We start from the raw sequence: 26,848 nt of genomic DNA on the forward strand, positions 1-26,848 counted from the left end.
TATTCAAGAGCTGAATTTGCCATTTTTTATGAGATTTGGAATACACAGAGGTATCCTTCTTTGCTATGACCTTACTGACTTTTGTATTGTATTTTCCAGCTGCTGGTTGGTGTGGCAGCCCAGTTTGGGGGCCTTCTTTGTCCCTGCAGGCTTGGCGGTATTGGTCACCTGGATCTATTTCCTGTGCACTGTGTTTCGCCTGAAGCAGCGGGTGGCCAAAGAGTGCCCAGGATCCTCCCTGTCCTCCCCTGTGCCTGAGAGCCAGCCAGCCCTGGGTGGAAGCATTAGTCTCCTGTCAACAGACTCTGTGGTGGGGACCATGCATGCTGCGTTGACCCCAGAGGACCAGTACTCCCTGAAGGTGCAGTTCCTGGTGCTAGTGGCCACCCACTTCCTGTTCCTGGCCCTGTGGGGCTGTGGAGCCATGGCCATGTGGCTGACAGGGCACAGCAGCCTGTTGTTTAGCTCTCTTTATGGGGTAGCTGCCACCGTGTCGGGAGTGTTCCTGGTGGTGCACCACTGCTTCCGACGCCTGGATGTGCAGGCCTCCTGGCTGGGCTGCTGCCCAGGGTATCGCCTCTCCCAGCCTATGCCAGTCTACACGCACACCTGCACCACTGTTAGTGGGATGCAGACCACCTCTGAACAGGGATCCCAGATCTTCGTTGGCTGCCATCCTCCAGAGGATCCCCAGAACTCCTCATCAGCCAGGTCCTCCTCCATCCCCAGTGGGATCAGCAGTGTAGGCCCTGGGCCCTGCAAGCTTACCAACCTGCTGCAGGTGGCACAAGACAATACCAACAATGCCACTCATGCCCCAGCAGGCACCAACACCAGCACCAGTACGGACAATAACAACAAGCAAGCTAACAACCTGCTGCCCACCATAGGCTCTGTAGCCCCTGTCCAACCTCAGAGGAGGAAGGTCAGTGGCAGAACTAAACAAGGGATCAGCCAGTATCACCACCGAGGTGAAGGCAGAGGTCACTACCGACTCAAAGCCTTGAGGGCTGGTGGTGGAGGGGGCAGTATGGGAGCACTGGGACCTACAGGTATAGAGCAGCACAACGCTGCCCATCCAGCCCACAAACAGGCCACTAGTGAGAACGGCAGCCTACATCACAGCCACTCTGAGAGCCATGCCAGCCCGCTAACCAACGGTAATGGTAGGAGAGTGGGGGAGACAGTTGCTACCAGCCCCTCAGAGGGTAGTGACGGGGGCAGCAGCGGCAGCCGTAAGCCCTTCCCTCTGCTCCCCTCTGTGGCCAGCAGGGTGGCTATGCAAGGTAATAGGCGGAGCGCCAGCCGAGACAATCTGAAACTGGCAGCGGCTGCAGAGCGTGAAGCTAAGCGCAGCTCCTACCCTCTGAACAACATCACTACCACTGTGCCAGTGGTTGCCCCTAACGGCACCCTCAAGAGCTCTGTGATAGAGCTGGAGTTGGACACAAGTGGCACGGACCATTCCCAGAGCTCTGTGGGCATGAAAAGTATGTGGAAGAGTGAAACTACAGTGTGACTGTAGCTCTTTCCCAGCACATGTCCACAGTGGACCCTGACAAAATTTGATATGATTGGACAGTTGTTATAGTCTCCTATGTCTATTCAGATTAATCCTAATATGAGATCCATGTGTGTAACTCAGACTTTCGTGTAAATGACATTAAAAGAATTGAACAATTCTTCTAATTTCAGATGTGGATCTCAAATTGGGATTCAGATCATGATGCGTTTTTTCTTTTGAATGTTTAAAAGAGCTAGATTATGGGGTTGTGTCGCTTGCTACTTTTGTGTCCAGCCATTTAGCTTTCCATTACAATGATGGTATGGGATGTGTATGAAGACAACCATGTCCTGTACTCTCAGCTCTCGCACAGACATAACAACTGTTTGTTGGGTTTGCCATGAATTCAAGACCTGTTTTTTGTGTACTTTTGTTTTTCATATTTCAAACCTAAAATACTCATTTATTCTACACGTCACAGGAATTTTTACCAGCTATATCTAAAATCAACATAAGATGTTGATTTTGGATTCCTTAAGTAAAGCTTTATTGTTTTGTTTGTATTCTTATTCTATGCATATCGACTATGGCATGAAATGGAATCTAAGATTGGCCATTTCCACAGTACGGCTGTGCATTTCCTCTGTGAAGAATATTTTTGCTTTTATTATATTTTCTTGTAGTATTGTGGGTGTGTGGGCATGTGTGTGTGCGTGTGTTTGTGTGTGTGATTCTCAATCTAGGATGAGAGAATGCAGTTTCTAAAACTTTTTTTACTAAATCGTATTGACTTCGATTCAAATACGCATCAGCACTGAGAGGGAACTCCTCCCCTAATAAACAGGATTGAACAAGTATCAGTATTTGGACAAATTAACTAGAGTGACCTTTCTTTGACCCTGGCATGTACTCTGTAATGTCTATGGTGATTTTTTTATATGAACTTCCCCGTCCTTCTTCATTTTTCCCCTTTCCCCTTACTGTGCTATCTCCCCCTTGGAGTTTCAAATCTCTGGATTTACAGTTATTTGAACATGGATGTAGACTGCCCTCTCCAGGATTTCAAACATCATTGTTCATGCACTGACATAAAGGGACGCATCAGTTTAAACCATGTTGAGTTTGCCATCTGTAATCAGGAGGAAGGAGAATATGGTAATGAATGTTTTATTATGCAGTAAATAGCTCTGGTTTATATCACATGAACCAAGATAAGTGCTTACTGAAATACCCCCCTCACATTCACCTCATAATCCAATGGCTTCAAAGCTTGTTACAGTAATCATCAAATACTTCTACACTATTTGTTTATGTTTATGTACAAAGCTCAGAGTAAAGGCAAAAAAATGAATGACAGAATTCTGGTTCATTTATGCTACTTGGTTTTCTGATGTTGCTTCACACACATTATCATACAATATTGTGTAAAACCATATTATGCCATTTTGATCTTCAGTATTCTTTTAGTTTGTGAGAATGCAACAGCTCAGTTCATCTTAGATACGCTCTGCTAAACAACTCCAATGTATTCAGGGAAATGATTGTGCCAAAGAATTGTATAGACTAGCAGAGCTTACCTCAACGTCAGTGTTTAGCAAATGGGATACAATTCATAGATTGTATCCTTATTCTAGGTCCTGAAATCTCCCTTTTGGTCAATGATAATAACATGAGGAAGAACTCACAAACTCACAAAGCTCAGAGTTGTGTTAAGTACAAAGCAGTGGTTGCACTTACCTTCCTCATTATTGTCTGTAGACAAAACACCATGCTTGTTACACTCATTTCCATTAGGTGTAAAATGTCAACATGTGCAAGAACACAATGGCAGAATGTGTCCTCTTTTTCACTAATGGTTACTCAGATTGTTAACATTTCATCCATTTACTAACATTCATCCCATTTGTCCTGAAATGATTTCCAAGTTTTGTGTCCACTCTCATCTCGAAATGAAAAAGGGAGATTTCAAAATGTTTTATGTATATTTATATTTCATTTGTCATAATGACATCAGTATGAAATAACTGTTTTTAATTCAATAATATATTGTTCAAGAAATTCAGACTGTGCCTTGTAAAATAAACTCTGATGCAAAGTAAATACAACTTTAGTATTTTGTCATTTATTCTCATACTGACTGGGCAATAGCCTTCTCTGATATGAACAGGAGGTGAATGCGAATAAAGGAGTTTGAGAAACTCAGTGACCGGATGTCTGAGCACCAGCTGCTCCTGAAGCCTCTGTTCATATTAGCCTTTCTTGATGTTGTGGTCTAATTTGTGAAATCTTGCTCTCTATTAAACAAAGCTGAAACCTTTGTCACTAAACCGTTTTTATGACAATTAGTTATATTTGTGTAGACCTTTTTTGTTAAATTACATTTCAAATTACAATACAATAACAAAAAAACATTATAGTAAAATAATAAAACCACTACACTTTAATTGAGTTTCAAAAGTTAAAGTACCTCAAATAAATAAAATAAGATCAGGGGTTACAAATGTACAAACCTGATCCTAGACCAGTGCCACTGTCCAATCACCGTAGGTCGTCAACTTATTGACGCAAATGTTAACCAATCAGATAGGAATGTAGGAGAGTATGGGAAGGAAGAATCGTTTATGAGGAAGTTTATCGTCCAACAAAGAAAAAAGTCAAGAGAGGCAATGAAAAGTAATTATTACAGACAGTCGTTGTGTTAGTGTTTGACCTCTTTGTATTACAACGCAGAGTACAATTTGCTTATAGAAGAAAATGTTATACGATGGTCCTTGTCGAACGTCTGAATTTGGGCAAGTTAAAGTAGCTAGTAAGGTAGCTACTGCAGCTAACGTTAGCGAGTTCTTGATATTTCATCTTTACTTCGCCATCAAGTTAGCTAGTAGTAAGGACCAACACCTGGGTTGCATTAGCTAATTGAGACTGACATATAGGTTAGTTACATTACTCCGACTCCACTTGTCATAGCCACTGCGTCCGTAGAATTTTAGAGTGAAGTGGGAGTGTCAAGTGTGTCGACATCATCATCATCAGATACCCGGCCGAGAGTCGACAATCGTCATTATACATTACCGAGGACAACGACCTATCGGTAGTAACGTTTGGTCTGTCAGTCTCTGGAAGTGAAGACAAAGTCGTTAGGATATCCTAAAACCTGCAAAAGTATTTTTTTGGGCAAGCTTAGCTAGCTAGCTAAAGCTTTGAAATGGCTTTGGCTGACCAAAGGCAAAGCCATCAGTGGTATCCCACAAGCGTACAGGTAACGGTGTTCCAAGCCAGGAATTTGAGGATCAAAGGCAAGAATGGAACCAACGATGCCTATGCCATCATGCAGGTGGCCAAAGACAAGTTTTCTACCTCGGTTGCCGAAAAATGTGTCGCACCAGTATGGAAGGAAGAGGCAACGTTTGACCTGCCATTATTCCACCATGGAAATGCTGAACGCTGCACACTGTATATCATTGTAATGCACAGAGCTCTGGTGGGACTGGACAAGCTCCTGGGAAAAGCTGTGATCAACCTACTGGATCTACACGATAACAGTGCCCGGAAAAAGACTGAGTAAGTAGCTCATGTTGAATAAAGATACAGGATCTGTGTGGATATTATTATTTTATTTATATATATTTAAAACTAATTCTCCACTGAGAGGGGGGGTTCTTTGTGTAGCCAGAATGGTATTAGTGATAGGAATGTCTGCTCTGTTACGTGTCACCATTGACTTGATGAATTTCACTGACATAGCAGAGCTGAAATTCCATTACGTTTATCAGGAGGCTGATAAATATATATTATACTCTACATCCATCGACTTCTGCACATTTGAACAGTCATGTTTACACACCTAAAGCACAGCCAGAGAAGGCCATTCCAGATCCCTTATCAGTAGTTAAGTGGGAGAACCGAAACCATGGAGCTGGTTGGGAAAACGATCTGATTATGTTGGGTGAGGTCACTATTCCTCTGCCTTCTTGTCAAACTGTAGCTTTAGGCTGTGAATACTTGAGCTGATACCCTAACCATGTCTCCCCTTTTTAGTTGTTTGAAATGTTCCATCTGAACAGTAGTTGGAGAATTCCATCTCATTTAGTTTGAGCCTATCTCTGGCCTTCACAGCTGGATGGGGTCGTGCTGCATGCCATGTTATATCTCATTATGAGGAATGTTGTCCAGTGAATACGTTCCTGCCATTTCCCCATGTTTCTTCAAGGTTATTTAACTGAGGGCTAGTCAAACCATCATACTGACATGTGAAATGACATGGGTTGGGGCAATGATGTCATTCACAACAATGGTGGGATAGGCTCTGTCATGGGTGTAGCAAAACATTAGGCTTGCTGCCTTTCCATGATTTGAGGCAAAATGTACACACCCACATCTTTATGTAATAGTGTTTTTAAGACTGTTTGCTGACTTAAACATGGACAGAAGACTGAAGGACATTTAAATTTCAATATTGAAGACTGCAGACTATCTAACTTTGACTTGTAGGCTATTTGTTGCAATTGAGGGCAGTGAGTGACTGTCATGGTTGTATCCTCCTGTGTAGAATACTCTCTGTGTAGGCTGTCCCAAGGGCAGCCTTTGTACAGTGATTAGGCTCATTCACTTGTTTACTGTACACTCATATCTGGAACCTTATCTAGCGTTTACTCAGTTGGGTTTGTACAGCTTTTTATGAGTCATCTTGCTCCTTCTCTCTCATACAAGGGTGTTGGGAGGTTGCTCTTTGTTCCCTCTTGCAGCGTATAGTGTTAGATTACTGTCCTACATCAGTTGATGTGTTGGTTTGACATTGTCCTCTCCCAATGTAGCAGAATATGTTCTCAGCATGAAACAAAGGGATATGATGCCAAATAACGCACCATGTTACTGACCATATTCCACAGTTCACACTTACCCTTTCACCTAATAGGCCTAAGTTACACAACTTGGATATTGAAAAATTAAGGCACTACTGACAACAATATAGGCCTATGTTAAGTGTGCTCTTTTGGTATTCCTGTTTCCACATTAAAATGGACTTGAAGATGAAACGGGTCTATAGCCATGGTTCTTCTATCAAACAAATTCATACCGTTTAGTCTGTCATGTTAGGCATTAGCTGGATGTGACATGTTAATCATTATGCTTCAGAGGGAAATCGGGGTCTCTACTACTTTCTCTCCGAGAGAACTCGTCCAACAGCAGACCACCACTCCTCTATCAGGGCCAGGGTTTTCTATTTATCTGTAAACACTATCACATGTGCCATGTCAACACACAGTTCCTTTTAACTCATATAATCCCTTCACTGAACCATTGTTCAGAGTCTGACCTGTATTACATAAAATACATTGAAATATTGTCTTATGTTCTCAATTGTATCCCATTGTACTGTGCTCTGGTAGTAGTTGCTGTTTTGCTTGGCATGGCCCAGTTTGAGAAGGAAATTAGGAATGCTTGGACAAGGCATAGCACATATTTCATTAGCCTACACCTCCTAGGAAGACTCCCTACTGTTCTGCTAGGCTTTATGGAATGTAGACTAGGTTTACTCCCATGCATGTTTCCCCACAGGTTCCTGGCTGGATATTTGTTTTATTACACCAGTAAGGGCAGGGAAATGATGCACTGAACTTCACATGAACTACATAGAATGTCTGATCACTGCCCAGCAGAGTACAGCGCATTTTCAGCTGAACGCATCCTAAATATAGACCCATCGGCTAGCTAACTATCGGCAATGAGTAAAAAATGACCAGTTTCTTTTACTGCCTATGGAAGTATGATGTCCTCCGGGAAGAATGTTTGTAGTGCTCAGTAGAGCCACAGCTTATTGATCAGAACTCTGACCCCCCTGAATGCTTTCCTTGTCCCAGCTGACCCTGAAACATGGAGGTTCAGGGACGACACTGAATTTAACCAGGGATTTCTGCCCTCTACTGGCTTTCCTTTTGTAGGCCTGTCTAAATGTTGTTTTTTTAGCTTCCGTTATGATAACTCAATTGAAGATGCAAAAATATTAAGTTCCTAGGCCTACTGCGAGTGACTGAATATGCAAAAACGGCACACTGCAAGGGGCTTCCACTTAACCTGCTCCAGCATGGGTTGTTGCTCTGGTCTTGGGAAGGTGAGAGTTCACCTGTGAGACAGTCTGAGCTGCACTTTGTATTACTGGGATTAGCCTACCGGTCTGCTTATTGACGAAATCTAGCAGTGCTCTTATTGTGCGAGGTCTCTGCAATCACAGAGGCAGTTATGGAAAGGGCTCTCCAGAACTCCTACTTTTCCTTTTGTGCAGAGTGGGCCTAAACTGCATTGAGTTTACAGCCCATTTACGTCAGCACTGGAGGAGTTGGATCTATTCTAGGTCAAAACTAGTGCAAAAGTTCAGTAATAGTTTTATCAAGTCATGTTTGACCCCATTTCCTGGCATCATGACGTTGAAAAAGTTTTCGTAGCTCATTCGTCACATTTGACCTTCAGTACTTTGGTTCTGATTCGTTTTTTAATTGAACGGGCGGCCCTACACTGAAACAAAATATAAACGCATCATTTGTTGGTTTAATGAGCTGAAATAAAAGCCCAGAAATTTTCCATACGCACAAAAAGCTTATTTCTCTCAAGGTTTGTGTGTACATTTGTTTACATCCCTGTTAGTGAGCATTTTTCCTTTGCCCAGATAATCTATTTACCTGACTGGTGTGGCATATCAAGAAGCTGATTAAACAGCATGATCATTACACAGGTGCACCTTGTGCTGGGGACAATAAAAGGCCACTCAAGTTGATGGAGCATGCATTTGGCATGCTGACTGCAGGAATGTCCACCAGAGCTGTTGCCAGAATGTAATATTAATTTCTCTACCATAAGCCGACTCATTTCAGAATTTGGGAGTGCAACCAGCCGCACAACCACATACCATGTCTGAGACCAGCCACCCGGATAGCTGATGAAACTGTGGGTTTGCATAACCAAATAATTTCTGCCCAAACGGTCAGAAACCTTCTCAGGGAAGCTCATCTGCGTGCTCGTCGTCCTCAGCAGGGTCTTGACCTGACTGCAGTTCGGCATCGTAACTAACAGAGTTCAGTGGGCAAATGCTCTTCACATAGGAATCCCAGTTTCAACTGTACCGGGAAGATGGCAGACTGCATGTATGGTGTTGTGTGGGCAAGCGGTTTGCTGATGGCAACGTTTTGAACAAAATGCCCCATTGTGGGGTTATGGTATGGGCAGGCATAAGCGATGGACAACGAACGCGGCTACGTTTTATTGATGGCAATTTGAATGCACAGAGATACCGTGACGAGATCCTGTGGCCCATTGTCGTGCAATTAATCCGCAGACCATTTCATGTTTCAGCATGTTAATGTACCACCCCATGTCGCAAGGCTCTGTACACAATTCCTGGAAGCTGAAAATGTCCCAGTTCTTCCATTGCCTGAATACTCACCCGACATGTAACCCATTGAGTATGTTTGGGATATTCTGGATCGACGTGTACGACCGCATGTTCCAGTTCCCACCAATATCCAGGAACTTCACAGCCATTGAACAGGAGTGGGACAACAGGCCATAATCAACAGCCTGATCAACTCTGTGAAGTCGATGTCGCACCAGATTCTAATTGGTTTTCTGATCACGCGCCTTTATTTTTTTTTTAAATGTTGATGTATCTGTGACTAACAGATGCATATCTATATTCCCAGTCATATGAAATCCATAGATTAGGGCCTAATGCGTTCATTTCAATTGACTGATTCCCTTATGAACTAACTCAGTAAAATCTTTGACATTTTTGCATTTTATTTTTGTTGAGTGTAATATCTTTCTCCCACTCATTTTCAGTTGGTACAAACTGCTGGATAAGAATGGGAAGGAGGACAAAGTCAAAGGGGAAGTGATGTTGGACATTCAGTTTATGAGAAACAACTTGACAGCCAGCATGTTTGACCTTTCCATGCAAGACAAACCACGCTCCCGCATCGGAAAGCTCAAGGACATAGTGCGTGGGAAGAAAAAGGACAGCTTCTCTGACTCAGCCTCTGCAATAGTTCCCTCTGTCAGCCAGGTACTGACTGACAGTGAGGGAGAGGGTGACTCTCACTCAGTGTACTCAGAGTTCCCTGAGGTCAAGAAGAAATCCAAGCTCAAGTCCCTCTTTGCTCCTAAATCTAACTTGCAGCGCAACGTCTCCCAGTCCATGTCCACACTGGGTACTCTTCCTGAGAAGAATGCATCCCTCAGTGGCAGTCGCTCTTCTGGACTCAATGTGGATTCTCCTGATGGTGAGCTCTTTTCATTCAGCTTAAACATTTTGACTTCTGACTGCAGACCTAGTTTATATTTGAGTAATGATGATTGTCATATGCAATAAACTCCTTCACTGTCGCTTTCTATCTACAGTTAAAAAGAAGTTCATGTTCCTGGACCACAAGCGGACAGGCAGCAATGACAGCAAGGTGTCTACAGGACCTTTTTCTCTTCTGGGCAGATCCAAGCAGAAGGATGACCCAAATGGCACGTGCATCAACGGCAACCATGTGTATGCAGAGGAGGTAGAGCCCAAGTCTGGGTCCACCCTCAGCCTCAACAGCTCTGGTCAGGGCTCAGTGGAGGATGTACGCAGCCGCAGGCAACCATCTGACGTCTCGCTAGAGTCCCTCAAGAGCCTCTCTGTCCCCACCTACAGAATGGAGTCTGCCGATGGGGCTCTGCTGGAGCAACGGCGCCTTCAGGAGGAGGAAAAAAGACCAGCCGAGGAGCAGAGATGGAATGAGGAGAAACACAGAGCGCAGCTCAAGATACTGCAGGAGGAGGAGGAACGCAAGCAACAGGAGGAGCAGGAGAGGAGGAGAAAGTTCCAGGAGGATGAGGAGAGGAGGAATAAGCAGCGGGAAGAGGAGCTGAAGTGCCTAGCGGAAGAAAGGATACGGCTGGAGGCTGAGGAGCTTCAGAGGCTGAGGGAGGACCAGAGGCAGCAGGAGGAGGCCAAGAAAGCAGAGGAGCAGAAACAACAGGAGGAGGCCTCTGTGGCTGAGAGGCTGTCCTCTCTGTTTGGTATGATCAGGAAGAAGGAGGAGAAAAAGGAAGAGCAGCAGACTAGCATTAAGGAGGAGAGGCCCAACCCAGCTCCCAGACGCTTCACCAGAGATTTGGAGGGCCCTCCACACACCGCCAACCCATTTGAGGAGATCCCCCTCAGTCCAGACCCTCCAAACCTGTCTGAGGAGAGCCCGGTGGACTCCCAGAAGGCTGTTTGCAGCCCCAACACCACGAGCGCTGCGGTCTTCCTCAACTCCAACCGCACTGCCAAGGTGTCTGCAGTCAAGCCTAGGTAGGTGTCAGTCTTGTTCTAATGCACTTACAGCTCTATTATAACTTGAGATCTGCGTAGCTAAGACCAAACTTTGTGCGACTCTCCCATCAATGCATGGTTTTAATAATGCAGTTAGGATTTGTCCTTTTCTCTGCTGTAACTCTTGTCAGAACATCAGGTAGGCCTACATGACATTAGTAGGCTGACAAAGCTTACATCTACAATGGTAAGTGGAGCTACTATATACACAATGTACTTCACTGCTGATCAGGTAACACTAATGGGGTGCTAGACGGTTTTCATGTTATTTCCAGTTAACTAGTTTTATAGCATATGCAACACATCACGTTGACTGCCTTGGCAGCCTTTCATCTAACCATACATGTAGCTCTCCAATTATTATTATTTTAAATAAACCACTTTCTCTTACTGCATTCTTAGAACTCTCCTAAAATCCATATTTTCACTCAAATTGCTGTATGTTGTCCTGATTGAATAGTTGTGGTAATGAGTTTTCCTTGCTTGCTATCCAATGGAACTTTAAGTGGTTTTAATATTCCCAGTTGCTTATGGTGGTTTGGGGATTAGTGATCAGATGGTGGTATGGTTTAGGTTGAATTATCTGTACACCAGATCATCAGATCACCAGTCTCCAATCTACACTGGCTGCAATTAGCCTAGTATTGTGAGTTTCATCTTCGTTCCTCTTGATCGTCTTTTTAAAGATGGAATCCGCAGTAGGAAAAATGGTGCCACTCCACTTCACAGCCGTAGTTATTATTTTGTTGATGAAGCGTAGGTGAGGCGTAGTTAAAAATAAGTTTAAAAAACTTTTTAAAACACTGTACATATTCTGCTGTTCTATTGTGCATGCAGTGATGTCTGGGGGGGCGTGTTTGCAGTAACTTATTTGTTGTAATATCGCAAATGGACGTTGCAGTTTCACCATTAAGAATTCCAGCTTTAAGGCTCTTATAAAAGCCTTGACAAACATGAGCGTGGATCACCATCGTGAATTCCATCTGGCGCGTGATGGACCTGTTTGGCCACTGTGCTGATTGGTCTGCAGTGTGGAATCTAGGTGTGTCTGAGACTGGGTGATATAGTGCAGAACAGGTTGGGAGGGCTGAAGTGAGCTAACACTGGGTGACTAAGTACATTGGGACTATCTGCTGGTGCAAACAAGGCTGTTTTTTTTCTCTCATCTACTTCTGGATTTATTTTAATCTTTCTTTCCTAATGGTGAGTTGTCCACTCAATATAGTCCGAGTCCTTTTAAAGGAGGACATACTTTTTTAGTTTTGCCATAGCCTGATCTTATTTTACTACTGAATTTCTGACATTCTAAATCTAGATTTGTTTATTAGCTTTTTGCAAGAATGATAACCCATCTTAAAGTAAATTGGGTATGTTTTTATAACAATCCTTAAGTGTTAAGAGCAAGGCAGTTGTGGTTATTTCCAAATGGTTTAATTCCATCAAGACATTATCAGGTGTGATGATCTGCTTACAAAAAAATAATGTTGGCTGTTTTTGCATGTTTGGGGTAGAGCGTGTTTCAGATGGGACCGGACGTAGGGCTGGGCAGTATGGCCCAAGTATCATATCCCGGTATTATTTTTATATGCCGGTATTTTGTTTTTAAATAATAAAAGTTCTACATTTAGTTTTGAGTAGTGTGTGACCCTAGGGTGGCAACATATACACTCTCTAAAGTGATTTCAATGGGTCTTTCTCCATTGTGATTGTTTTATACTGTTTAATTCAACTTTAATCAAAATAAATTTGATCATTTCCATTCTGCCACGTAGGGTTGCACGAAATGTGCAAACATTCTTGACCATATTTTAAACAATATGTTGCAATTGCGATTTGACTTTGATTTTAGAGCAAAACACTTGGATGAAATGTTGGACTCATGGAAATAGTTTGAGTATAATAGTGGGAACTTTAAATGGTGTTTTACATGATGACAAATTTAAGTATTTCCTAGGGGACCCTTTAATCTTTGGCTACATTGAATGTTTTCTCTTAGCTACTTCATGTAGCTAACATTTTTGTGTTGTGGATTCCTCTTTGAAGAAACTGTTGCACAAAAACATGCAATGTAGGTCTACACCTATAGGCTGTATAGCTAGTTAAGTTTGTTGGCTCAGTACATTTATTAGCTCAAAATTAGCATTAATGGCTAACAAGAATTAGGCTCAACTTACAAAGAATAGACAAACTAGCTGTTTGCAGATGTAAGAAGCAAACTAAGTGTGTAATTACAGAACACTTAATATTAAGAACCAAAATGAAAACCGCATTGTCATCAACATTGTTGCATGTGCTGCGTTTACTATGCAGAGACTGAACGCAAGTGTCATGCTCGAGGAACAACAAATGTTCTCCTTGAGTGATGGGGCAGGGTAGGTCTGTGGAAAGCTGCATGGTGAAAGCCGAGAGATAGATATACTACAGATCAAAAGATTGGGGTCACTTAGCAATGTCCTTGTTTTTGAAAGATAACATCCAATTGATCACAAATACAGTGTAGACGTTGTAAATGACTACTGTAGCTGGAAATGGCTTATTTTTTTAATGGAATATCTAGAGGCACATTATCAGCAACCATCACTCCTGTGTTCCAATAGCACGTTGTGTTAGCTAATCCAAGTTTATCATTTGAAAAAGCGAATTCATCATTAGAAAACCCTTTTGCGATTACGTTAGCACAGCTGAAAACTGTTGTTCTGATTAAAGTAAAACTAGTCTTCAGACTAGATGAGAACCTGTACTCCGGGATGCTGGCCTTCTAGGCAGTTCCAGTGTCTGTTCTTTTGACCATCTTAATATTTTATTTTTATTGGCCAGTCTGAGATATACCGTTTGCTTTACAACTCTGCCTAGAAGGCCAGCATCCTGGAGTCCCCTCTTCACTATTGATGTTGAGGCTGGTGTTTTGTGGGTACTATTTAATGAAGCTGCCAGTTGGGGACTTGAGAGGTGTCGGTTTCTCAAACTAGACACTCTAATGTACTTGTTCTCTTGCTCAGTTGTGCACCGGGGTCTCCCAATCTTTCTATTCTGTATAGAGCCAGTTTGTGCAATTTCTTGGCAATTTCTCGCATGGAATAGCCTTCATTTCGCAGAACAAGAATAGACTGACGAGTTTCAGAAGAAATGTATTTGTTTATATCCAGTTTGAGCCTGTAATCGAACCCACAAAGGCTGATGCTCCAGATACTCAACTAGTCTAAAGAAGGCCAGTTCCCTTTTTCTTCTTCAATCAGAACAACAGTTTTCAGCTGTGCTAACATGATTGCAAAAGGGTTTTCGAATGATCAATTAGCCTTTTTTTTATTATAAATTTGGATTAGCTAATACAATGTGCCTTTGGAACACAGGAGTGATGGTTGCTGATAATGGGCCTCTGTACACCTATGTAGATATTCCATAAAAAATCAGCCGTTTCCAGCTACAATAGTCATTTACAACATTAGCAATGTCTGCACTGTATTTCTGATCAATTCTGTAATTTTAATGGACAAAATGTACATGTAATTTAAAACCAAAGACATTTCTAAGTGACCCCAAACTTTTATTTATATATATATATATATATATATATATATATATATATTTAAAACTAGGCAAGTCGGTTAAGAACATTCTTATTTACAATGACTGCCTTCACCGGCCAAACCCGGACGACGCTGGGCCGATTGTGTGACTCCCAATCACAGCCGGTTGTGATAAAGCATGGATTCAAACCAGGGTGTCTAGTGACGCCTCAAGCACGGAGATGCAGTGTCTTAGATCGCTGCGCCTCTCGGCAGCCCAGCGACGACTCAAGTAGCGAAGTAAAGTATAAAAATGGACGTTACATTTTAACAAACCAAACTTTCAAAAAACTTTATAGAAGGTAAAGTAAAAACCCAAACTGGTCGGTGCATCAATACCACATATCGTAAAATGCGGAATACCACCCAGCACTAACCAGACGGCATATACACTACCGGTCAAAAGTTTTGTAACACCTACTCATTCAAGTATTTTTTTTAAACATTTTTACTAGAATTGTAGTGAAGACATTAAAACTATGAAATAACGCATGGAAACATGTAACCAAAAAAGTGTTAAACAAATATTTTAGATTATTCAAGTACCCTCCCTTTGCCTTGATGACAGCTTTGCACACTTGGCATTCTCTCAACCAGCTTCACCTGGAATGCAATTCAATTAACAGGTGTGCCTTGTTAAAAGTACATTTGTGGAATTTCTTTCCTGCTTAATCCGTTTGAGACAATCAGTTGTGGTGTGAAAAGGTAGGGGGTATACAGAACATAGACCAAGTCCAAATTATGGAAAGAACAGCTCAAATAAGCAAAGAGAAATGACAGTTCATCTTTACTTTAAGATCTGAAGGTCAGTCAATACGGAACATTTCAAGAACTTTGAAAGTTTCTTCAAGTGAAATCACAAAAACCATCAAGCTATGATGAAACTTACTCTCATGAGGACCACCACAGGAATGGAAGACCCAGAGTTTCCTCTGCTGCAGAGAATAAGTTCATTGAAGTTACTAGCCCCAGAAATTGCAGCCCAAATAAATGCTTCAGAGTTCAAGTAACAGACACATCAACTGTTCAGATGAGACTGTGTGAATCAGGCCTTCATGGTCGAATTGCTGCAAAGAAACCACTACTAAAGGACGCCAATAAGAAGGGACTTGCTTGGGCCAAGAAACATAAGCGATGGACATTAGACCGGTGTAACTTTGTCCTTTGGTCTGAAGTCCAAATTGAAGATTTTTGTTTCCAACCGCCGTGTCTTTGTGAGAGACGGTGTGGGTGAACGGATGATCTCTGCATGTGTATTTCCAACCATAAAGCATGGAGGATGAGCTGTGGGGGTACTTTGCAGGTGACACTGTCAGTGTTTTATTTAGAATTCAAGGCACACTTAACCAGCATGGCTACCACAGCATTCTGCAGCGATATGCCATCACATCTGTTTTGCGCTCGTTTTTCAACAGGACAATAACCCAACACACCTCCAGGCTGTAAGGGCTATTTTACCAAGAAGCAGAGTGATGTGCTGCATCAGATGACCTGGCCTCCACAATCCACTGACCTCAACCCAATTGAGTTGGACGGCAGAGTGACACAAAAGCAAGTGCTCAGCATATGTGTGAAATCCTTCAATTTCTTGAGGAAAAGCATTCCTCATGAAGCTGGTTGAGAGAATGGCAAGACTGTGTGCAAATCTGTCATCAGAGCAGGGTGGCTTCTTTGAAGAATCTCAAATATGAAATATATTTTGGTTTAACACCATTTTTTTATTCTTTACTACATGTTGATATGTTTAACACGTTTTTGGTTACTACATGATTCCATATGTGTTATTTCATAGTTTTGATGTCTTCACTATTATTCTACAATGTAGAAATTTGTAAAAATGTAATCTCGAATGAGTAGGTGTTCTAAAACTTTTGACCGGTAGTTTATATTTATCATTACTGCAACTGGAAAATAATTTTGAAACAAACTTTTGAAATATCATACAGAAAATGCTCTGGGTTCACAAGATTTATCATCATTAGGGGTCCATATGATGAACAAAGAATAGAAAAGAGCAGAGACTGATTTTTATTTTTTGAGCAGACTTTAAAGAACACTAGTTTCTGAAATTTTCTTGTAAGCATTCAGAGTGTATCATCACATGTGAATATAAGATCTTGATGGAATGAAGCACCACTGTAAGATGAGGCAAACTCCTGAGTTGTTGGTTATTTCAGCTGTCATGGGCAAGCTCAGCTCTGGTGTGACTGTCTGCCACTGACCTCCAGGTTTTCACTCCTAGGCAGATTAGTGGAGTCCCTGAAGCAGCCTGAAACCCCCGACAGACTCCCATAGGCAGCAAACTCCCTCCCTGCGCTGAATCCTTTCTCTCTAGTGTCCCCTCTGAGTCTCCTGATATGTTCTCCAACCTCCACTCCTCGCTTGCTCCCGCTAAGGTGCGGAGGAGCCCCTCCAAGTATCCCTACAGCAGCACTGAGAACCTGGCTGCCATAGGATCTTCCCCCAATGGATCTGACAAGAAGCGGCGAGATCCTCTGTCCCCCAGCCCAATGGAACCGCAAAGCCATGGAAAATCCAATGCAGGCTTCAGAATTGTCTCTGCCAAATCTGCTGTTGCAAGTGGTGATCCTGTGCCAATTAAGGCGGTTGAGGGCAAAATACCTCCTCTACCTCTTCCTGACTACGATAGCCTGTTCCCACAGAAGAGACATGGAGTACAAGGGCAGACTCGATGGGACCATATAATTGCAGAGGTGAATCAGAGACAGCAAGAATATGTGCCTCAGCTCATTGGTAAAGAGATGAGTGTGGATGGCCCAGACCTCGACTCACCAGGACCTCCACACAATGATAAATATTCCTACTTGCAGGAGCGGGCAGCAGAGCACATACACCAGAAACGGACACAAGTTCAGAAAGTTCAATCTAACTCTTTGAGGAGCATAGGGCCCAGCAGTTTGCCAGCACTCACTCCCCCTTCCAAACCAGTAGCTGCAGTCCCCCTTAGACTAGTGGTAGACTCTAACACAAACCAAGACCAGAGCACTATACAGGCTAATCCACCTGAGGCGCCCAATGCCTTTGTCTCCAAAGTCTTGGTCTCTACAAAACCCATGGTTCAGAAAAGAGACTTACCCTCCGTGACACCTCGGGAGGATGCAAAGGTGATAAACACATCTTTTGCTACAGCCAGTGATGGCAAACCTGTTTTCTCAACAGAAAAACATAGACCTACATCACGAGTGGTTTTGGTGTCAAGTTCTACAGATGAACCTAAAGGACTGCCAAACACTCCCAAAGAGATCCCCGCAGCCAAACCCAGACAAAGGTTAGTCCGCAAAGAGCCATTGAGACCTCCAAATCATGAGCAGACATTAGCAGGGTCTACCACTGTAGAGCAGGACAGGAGAGCCTCAACCCTCGATATCATGAGAAGGAGTAGTCCAGTGACTGCAAAGAACACTGAGGTGACTGCTTACAATGAAAAGCAACTCTTGTTTGACTCTGCAGAAAGCAACATTGATAAAAAAACACAGTTGGAACACATTATGAAAGCGAAGTTTGCTGAACTTGACCCCTTCCCCATTGCCGATATCCTGCCTAAAGACCCATGGGCCCACCCAGAGCCAAGCCACAGTGGAGATTACTTGTTCACTGGAGAACCACAGAGAAACCGCAAGCTTAAAGAACAGGCAATGACAACTGATGACTTGGATAAACTTTTCGTGCCAAACAATGCAACGGATCCCTTTGACAGTTTTAATGATGGTGACTCGGATGAACCTCAAGAGCAGGAAAAAACGGAGGAACACAGTCCTGCTTTTCAAAGGGGATTTTCCCAAATTAAAAAGAAACAAGGAGCACCCCAGCCTTCAGCTAATTCAAGTAATAAAGCAGTGATTGGAAAAATTGAGCTAGTTAAACAAAACCCTTCACCCAGAGAAGACAAGCTGATCATCTCAGCTGCTACAACAGGATGTGTAAAACTGTCGCCTCAAAATACTAGACAAAGTAAACTCTATTGCAGAGATGGGGTGGAATCTCAAGACAAGTGGGCAGCAGACCCTTTTACTTCCTCCTCCCATGTACCTTCTGTCCTGACTTCTGAGCCCCCCCAGTCCGTAGGGGGAGAGCTTACCTCACAGGCCGGGGAAAAGACCCTGCTACGGACCTGTGTCTCACCCTCTGAGGTGCAGCCACTCACTGTGCTGAGTAGCAATGGTGGTGGGCAAGCCTCAACTCCACGCAGGTGAGCCTATACCCCTCTATAGATATAGCCAGCCTTCAATAATTGCATGTATAAACACGGGATTTTTTTTTTTTTTTCACGTGTCAATTGGCCCATGTCTAACAGGCAAACAAACACTATGGCCTAAACTATAATTTCGATTATATGGATGGTCAGTCCTTGCATCCATTGCTATGTCTATGAATTTGAGTCGTTCCATTTCTCCAGGCTCATCCCTCAGCTTTTGTTTTAAATGACGAACTCTAGCTTTATGCTTAGTCTCACTTCTTTTTGGTATTTGGTGTTTCAGTCTTAATCAAATTCTTCAGGGAATATTTTGAAATGGCTGGGTAACTCTGATCAAAGGGGTTGTTTGTTAGTGGTTTTGGTATGAAACGGGGATATGCTGCGGCGTTTCTGTTTTGTTCAACTTGGGGAAAGTATTATCTCTGTGTAGCCTTATTTCATAATTGCTGTGCTTATCTCACAGGGGGAGGATTTGTGGTTTTCTATACCTGCAGCCTAACTGAACTGGACCTCTGTTAATTCATTGAATCGTTTGACTTCTATGACATTGTTATGCTCCTCCGTTTTAGTTTTTTTTTTGTTGTAGTAATTTTCTCTTTCCAGGCCTCACCCGGTGAAGCCCATGAGCTCCATAGAGAGCCAAGCTCCCATTAGCACCCCGGTAGTTGGAGAGATGTTGACTTATGACCGCACCCTGGGGAAGATGAAGGTACTGCATGTTGATATGTTTAATACTAATAAAACCAATACCTTTTTATTTAGCTATTAAAACCAAAAAGTGATGACTGCTGATGTCTGCTGTGACACTGTTTTGTACCATCCTCAGGTGCCAGGCATGGTGGAGAGTGGGCCCTACACCCAGCTGACCCAGGAGGAGTTGATTACCCTAGTGGTGAAGCAGCAGATGGAGCTCTCCAAGAAAGACTCAAAGATCGTTGAGCTAGAGGAGTACATAGACAACCTGCTGGTGCGTGTAATCGAGGAGAAGCCCAGCATCCTGCTGGGCCTCAACTCTGTCAAGCAGGCCCTGTAAGGTATGAGGAGTGGACCAGGGAACTGCAAGATCGAGGGAGATATTTAGGCTTCCACTCCAACATCCCCTGTAGTTTGGGTGTGTTTTTTTATTGCTGTCACTGTATTGGATCGCGCAATCTCTTATTTCCTTTGAGCATATGCACTTTTTTTTGTCTCCATGAGGAGTTGGACTAGGACAATCTCGAGGTTTCTTTTCAGAATGCTGGAATGTATGCTGAAAAGTTTTTAAATGTTTTTTCTAGAACTATATCACTCGATGCTACATCGCATCAAATTATTTTACAAGGTTTTGGAAATGAATGGTTGTTGTAACACTATGGTACTGGAATTTCTTTTTATACTCATTTACCATATGCAAACATCTCTTGTCATTGCGTTGGTACTTTATCTGCTGTATAAACCATAATTGGCCCTCATTAGGCAAAATGGAACTGGAAGCTCTCAGTATGTTGATGTCCATGTCACTGATGAAATATCTCTGGCCAGGCCTTTGCACAGTGGTTCCATGTTGCCTACAATTTAGTGGATTTTAATTAGGCCATCTAGCTACTTTGGTGTCTGCTCATCCCAAAGCCTTAACACATATGCTGGTTAGTGTTTGTTTTGTTGCATTCTTAAACCTTGAACTTTCCTTGTTTTTCTAGGGTTATGTTTGATCCTTTTCTTTAAATGATCATGACGTGCCTTGGCGCTACCCCTTCTTGGTGTATTCAATCAAACACAAGTGTTAATCTAATACCAAATCGCATTATTGCGGGGTAGGGTACAAGTACGTTAACCCTCTCAAAGTAAATGTAGCCTCATAGTGACATTTCAGATACACAGTGGTCTTACCTTATTAGCCTAGTTTGTTGAAGCATTATTGGACCTGTGATTTAGGCTAGTTACACAGGGTTTGATTGGAAATGCATATCTGTCAACATTGCTTATTTTAGTTTTTTAGTTGCCTTTTTCCTTATTTTAGTTGTTTATACTGCCATCTTTTTAATTTGTCTAAAGGAGGAAAACATCATTTACAAAACCAGCGATGGATAGAGAACCAGCAATTTATTCCATGTTTGAGGCAGTAGTGTGGATTTGGTCACGCTAACTATAGATGGAGAGAGACCTGCTGTTCACTGTTTTCTTTCTTTTATGTCTGTAGTATCTACTCACTTGACTGTGCAGAGCACAGTCTTTTCTATTTATGCAAAATAATGTAAGTGCACAACATGTCAAATATTTTATGCAAGAGTAATGACTAAGTTGAAATCGTTACACTTTGAGAAAGATCTTCCAATATATTTAGGCATTAGGAGTGTAGTTTCAAAATTAACCTTGTCCTTGTTAGATTTAATGCCTTTTTTATTAAGCAGTAGGCTTACAACTTGTGTGAATCTCTGTCTCTGAATGTAATCTACTCAATGTTTCTTTGGTGACTATGCCTTTGTGAAATGTCATAGCAATAAGAAACAATATAAATGATAAACATTTCTGATTGTGCCTTCAGGGATTTTACTCATAACACTTTGATTACTGTAAAATCTGGATTCCTTAAGATGGTTACACTGAATTTAAACAAAAAAGGTATGTGATATTTTCAATTGAAATAAAGTATAGTAAATCATAATGTTTTGTGTATGCTATTAGAGGTAGCTTGAAGACTTAATACTAGCTGTAGGCCTATGATACACCGAGGAACTGTGACATTAATTGAAACCACTTTCCTGCGTTCAATAGATTAACTACAGTTGAAGTCGGAAGTTTACATGCACCTTAGCCAAAGACTTTATACTCAGTTTTTCACAATTCCTGACATTTAATCCTCGTAAAAATTCCCTGTCTTAGGTCAGTTAGGATCACAACTTTATTTTAAGAATGTGAAATGTCAGAATAATTGTAGAGTGATTTATTTCAGCTTGTTCATCACATTCCCAGTGGGTTATAAGTTTACATGCACTCAATTAGTATTTGGTAGCATTGCCTTTAAATTGTTTAACTTGGGTCAAATGTTTCCGGTAGCCTTCCACAAGCTTCCCACTATAAGTTGTGTGAATTTTGGCCCATTCCTCCTGACAGAGCTGGTGTAACTGATTTCAGGTTTGTAGGCCTCCTTGCTCGCACATGCTTTTTCAGTTCTGCCCACATTTTCTATAGGCTTGAGGTCAGGGCTGTCATGACGTTGCCCTCTGAGTACAGCGAGCACCATTTCCCCCCCCGCTCTCTGCTTCTACAACCAGACTGCTGTGGTCAGAGGTCGTAAATTCCTGAGAAGACCTCATGGACGCACAGTTATAGAGTAGTTTTTCAGGAAGACAAAGGAAATCCTTAAACCTCACAACTTGAGGTACAAATTTCATGTTCCAGAGAAAGTGTAAAATATCGGTGAAGAATCCAGCTACGAACTGGTCCGTTTGGCACAACTTGGGAAGCTCGAGAGACGGTGTGGCTACATTACCGTAACACTGTTTATATAATAGCCTCGGATATGAGGTTTACACCTAATTGTTGTATAAGATGAATGAGTGAGTATGATACTGTTTGTATAATTGTGTAATATGGTTGTGAAATGTTTAATGAAGAAAAATACAATTCCCTTTTGATTTGAACTAAATCAGAGGACCGCCCCTGAGCCCAGTTAGGGTCAGACTTCCTGGGACAGCCTTTTCTGCCATTCCGAATAAAACCCAACTTTGAGAAATGATCACCAGACCATGTTGCTCTCAATCACGAGAGTACAAAGGTTGCAGACCATTGCTGAATCTTTTAACAATCCCAAGTGGTTAAACTCTTAGACTATCGATACCGACAGAATAAGAACAAGTATTTGATATTGATTACTAGTCTGCAGCTAGGAATTCGGTATCATTGAACGCGAAGAACGACAACCGCCGAAACATCCATTCTATAACGAATGTCACTTTGAACTATCTCCTCTAAGCGAGAGGGAGAGAGACTGACGATTCTACAAAATAAAGATTTTTCACCAGCGATCAAGATGACACATTGAGCGTAAATACACTGCTCAAAAAAAAAAATGGAATAATGTTTATAGATGTATTTTTAAACAAATTAATTAATAGTGAAAAGCTGAAATGTTTTGAGTCAAGGAGTATTCAACCCCTTTATTAGGGCAAGCCTAAATAAGTTCAGGAGTAAAAACGTGCTTAACATGTCACATAAGTTGCATGGACTAATAGTGTTTAACATTTTTGAATGACTACCTCATCTCTGTACCCCACAAATGCAATTATCTGTTAGGTCTGTCAATCAAGCAGTGAATTTCAAACAGATTCAACCATGAAGACCAGGGAGGTTTTCCAATGCAGGTACCAATCTGTTGTTCTGCCCCTGAACAAGGCAGTTAACCCACTGTTCCTAGGCCATCATTGAAAATAAGAAATTATTCTTAACTGACTTGCCTAGTTAAATAAAGGTAAAATAAATACCCTACAAGACTTGAGGCTGTAATCACTGCCAAAGGTGCTTCAACAAAGTACTGTGTAAAGGTTCTAAATACTTGTGAAAATGTCAGTTTAAAAAAAAAAAAACTTGCTTTTTCTTTTCGGGTATTGTGTGTAGATCGGAGAGGCAAAATTCAGTGAGGCATAATTCATTCAATTTTAGAATAAGGCTGTAACATAACAAAATATTTAAAAAGTCAAGGGGTCTGAATACTTTCCGAATGCACTATTTGCAGTTTTTTAAGTTATTGTCCTGCAGGAAGGTGAATTAGCTCCATTTCTTTTCTTTATATACACTGCTCAAAAAAATAAAGGGAACACTTAAACACAATGTAACTCCAAGTCAATTACACTTCTGTGAAATCAAACTGTCCACTTAGGAAGCAACACTGATTGACAATACATTTCACATGCTGTTGTGCAAATGGAATAGACAACAGGTGGAAATTATAGGCAATTAGCAAGACACCCCCAATAAAGGAGTGGTTCTGCAGGTGGTGACCACAAACCACTTCTCAGTTCCTATGCTTCTTGGCTGATGTTTTGGTCACTTTTGAATGCTGGCGGTGCGTTCACTCTAATGGTAGCATGAGACGGAGTCTACAACCCACACAAGTGGCTCAGGTAGTGCAGCTCATCCAGGATGGCACATCAATGCGAGGTGTGGCAAGAAGGTTTGCTGTGTCTGTCATCATACTGTCCAGAGCATGGAGGCGCTACCAGGAGACAGGCCAGTACATCAGGAGACGTGGAGGAGGCCGTAGGAGGGCAACAACCCAGCAGCAGGACCGCTACCTCCGCCTTTGTGCAAGGAGGAGCAGGAGGAGCCCTGCAAAATGACCTCCAGCATGCCACAAATGTGCATGTGTCTGCTCAAACGGTCAGAAACAGACTCCATGAGGGTGGTATGAGGGCCCGACGTCCACAGGTGGGGATTGTGCTTATAGCCCAACACCATGCAGGTTGTTTGGCATTTGCCAGAGAAGACCAAGATTAGAAAATTTGCCACTGGTGTCCTGTGCTCTTCACAGATGAAAGCAGGTTCACACTGAGCACATGTGACAGACGTGACAGTCTGGAGACGCCGTGGAGAACGTTCTGCTGCCTGCAACATCCTCCATCATGACCGGTTTGGCGGTGGGTCAGTCATGGTGTGGGGTGGCATTTCTTTAGGAGGCCGTACAGCCCTCCATGTGCTCGCCAGAGGTAGCCTGACTGCCATTAGGTACCGAGATGAGATTCACAGACCCCTTGTGAGACCATATGCTGGTGCGGTCGGTCCTGGGTTCCTCCTAATGCAAGACAATGCTAGACCTCATGTGGCTGGAGTGTGTCAGCAGTTCCTGCAAGAGGAAGGCATTGATGCTATGGACTGGCCCGCCCATTCCCCAGACCTGAATCCAATTGAGCACATCTGGGACATCATGTCTCGCTCCATCCACCAACGCCATGTTGCACCACAGACTGTCCAGGAGTTGGCGGATGCTTTAGTCCAGGTCTGGGAGGAGATCCCTCAGGAGACCATCCGCCACCTCATCAGGAGCATGCCCAGGCGTTGTAGGGAGGTCATACAGGCACGTGGAGGCCACACACACTACTGAGCCTCATTTTGACTTGTTTTAAGGACATTACATCAAAGTTGGATCAGCCTGTGGTGTGGTTTTCCACTTTAATTTTGAGTGTGACTACAAAACCAGACCTCCATGGGTTGATACATTTGATTTCCATTGATAATTTTTGTGTGATTTTGTTGTCAGCACATTCAACTATGTAAAGATAAAAGTATTTAATAAGAATATTTCATTCATTCAGATCTAGGATGTGTTATTTTAGTATTCCCTTTATTTTTTTGAGCAGTGTATGTTGATTGCAATTGTTCCCGAATGAGTGAGCATTCATGTGTAAAGGATTAGCATTTTAATTGTTACAATTAACTCTGTAGTGACTTCTTAGTCGACCCCCCCATTGCCCCTTTGTCTAACAAGCCGCCATGCCGGTTCAGCCCACTAGGGCACATTCTATAATTTCATGTAACAATATTTGTTTGTTTATGCATTTCTGTGAATTACTTATAACTAACTAAATACATGATTTAAGACAATTGATGTATGGCCCATAGTGAAGACTGGGCTCGTGCAGATAACCAACAATTTACGACGTTTGGAATGAGACTAACGTGAGGTAAAATAAATAAATCATTAATCAGAAGACTATTGATCAGATATGAAAATATCTGAAAGGTTATAACTTTGTAATCTGAATACATTCCTTGGTGCCCCAACTTCCTAGTTAATTACAGTTACATGATTATTCAGTTTAATCGTGTAACTAATTACAGAGAATCTTTAATAAAAACAAAGTTTTCAGTTTAATGATAGTAAAGACACGACAGGGCTTTGTGATCGCCACTCCAATACCATGACTTTGTTGTCCTTAAGCCATTTTTCCACAACTTTGGAAGTATGCTTGGTGTCATTGGCCATTTTGGAAGACCCATTTGCGACCAAGCTTTAACTTCCTGACTGATGTCTTGAGATGTTGCTTCAATATATCCACATAATTGTCCATCCTCATGAAGCCATCTATTTTGTAAAGTGCACCAGTCCCTCCAGCAGCAGAGCACTCCCACAACATGATGCTGCCACCCCGTGCTTCACGGTTGGGATGGTGTTCTTCGGCTTGCAAGCCTCCCCTTTTTTCCTATAAACATAACGATGGTCATTATGGCCAAACAGTTCTATTTTTGTTTCATCAGACCAGAGGATATTTCTCCAAAAAGTACAATCATTGTCCCCGTGTGCAGTTGCAAATCATAGTCTGGCTTTTTTATGGTGGTTTTGGAGCAGTGGCTTCTTCCTTGCTGATCGGCCTTTCAGGTTATGTCGATATAGGACTGGTTTTACTGTGGATGTAGGTACTTTTGTACCTGTTTCCTCCAGCATCTTCACAAGGTCAAGAACATAATAAACGGCTCTCTATCCACCGGATGTGTACCAAACTCACTAAAAGTGGCAGTAATAAAGCCTCTCTTGAAAAAGCCAAACCTTAGTTAATATTTAATATAGTTAATATGTCGGCCTATATCGAATCTCCCATTCCTCTCAAATAATGTTGAATAAGCTGTTGCTTATTAAGCACTGCCTTCCTGAAGACAAACAATGTATACGAAACGTCTGGTTCAGTCTGGTTTTAGACCCCATCATAACACTAAGACTGCACTTGTGAAATGGTAAATTACCTTTTAATGGCGTCAGACCGTAGCTCTGCATCTGTCCTCGTGCTCCTAGACCTTAGTGCTGCTTTTGATATCATAGATCATCACATTCTTTTGGAGAGATTGGAAACACAAATTGGTCTACATGGACAAGTTCTGGCCTGGTTTAGATCTTATCTGTCCTTTTACAAATCAACTGTAAATTTCGGTGTTCCTCATGGTTCCGTTTTAGGACCACTATTGTTTTCACTATGTATTTTACCTCTTGGTGATTTAATTCGGAAACAATGTTAACTTACACTGCTATGCAGATGACACACAGCTGTACATTTCGATGAAACATGGTGAAGCCCCAAAATTGTAGACTTCCGGCGCCGACAGAGATGGCTGCCTCGCTTCGCGTTCCTAGGAAACTATGCAGTTTTTTTTTTTTTTTACGTGTTATTTCTTACATTGGTACCCCAGGTCATTTTAGGTTTCATTACATACAGTCGAGAAGAACTACTGAACATAAGAGCAGCGTCAAC

The 26,848-nt window shown here is 42.3% G+C and overlaps 2 protein-coding genes across 7 annotated transcripts in view; both read left to right on the forward strand.

Moving 5' to 3' along the window:
- adgra2 (adhesion G protein-coupled receptor A2) overlaps nucleotides 1-3,604 on the forward strand; it is a 61,174-nt gene extending 57,570 nt beyond the window's left edge. For all 4 annotated transcript variants that reach the window (XM_042331576.1, XM_024438774.2, XM_024438772.2 and 1 more), the window contains exon 20: nucleotides 100-3,604. In XM_042331576.1, the coding sequence (XP_042187510.1) occupies nucleotides 100-1,519 (1,420 nt within the window). In that variant the 3' untranslated portion in view covers nucleotides 1,520-3,604. The remainder of the gene's footprint in view (nucleotides 1-99) is intronic.
- A 517-nt stretch (nucleotides 3,605-4,121) lies between these two features.
- On the forward strand, nucleotides 4,122-21,271 carry rab11fip1a (RAB11 family interacting protein 1 (class I) a). Of its 3 annotated transcripts, XM_024438777.2 has the most exons (5): nucleotides 4,122-5,065; nucleotides 9,338-9,777; nucleotides 9,896-10,826; nucleotides 19,233-19,338; nucleotides 19,456-21,271. In XM_024438777.2, exons 1-5 carry the CDS (start codon nucleotides 4,710-4,712, stop codon nucleotides 19,660-19,662), a joined length of 2,040 nt encoding a protein of 679 aa, XP_024294545.1. In that variant the 5' UTR covers nucleotides 4,122-4,709; the 3' UTR covers nucleotides 19,663-21,271. The 3 variants fall into 3 exon arrangements, with proteins under 3 accessions (XP_024294545.1, XP_024294544.1, XP_024294543.1); XM_024438776.2 differs by lacking the exons at nucleotides 4,122-5,065; nucleotides 9,338-9,777; nucleotides 9,896-10,826 and adding exons at nucleotides 10,859-12,050; nucleotides 16,656-18,623; XM_024438775.2 differs by lacking the exons at nucleotides 4,122-5,065; nucleotides 9,338-9,777; nucleotides 9,896-10,826 and adding an exon at nucleotides 16,204-18,623.
- The last annotated feature ends 5,577 nt before the right edge of the window (nucleotides 21,272-26,848 follow it).

The sequence above is a fragment of the Oncorhynchus tshawytscha genome, linkage group LG12, assembly GCF_018296145.1.
Source record: "Oncorhynchus tshawytscha isolate Ot180627B linkage group LG12, Otsh_v2.0, whole genome shotgun sequence".
In the NCBI taxonomy this organism is placed as follows: domain Eukaryota; kingdom Metazoa; phylum Chordata; class Actinopteri; order Salmoniformes; family Salmonidae; genus Oncorhynchus; species Oncorhynchus tshawytscha.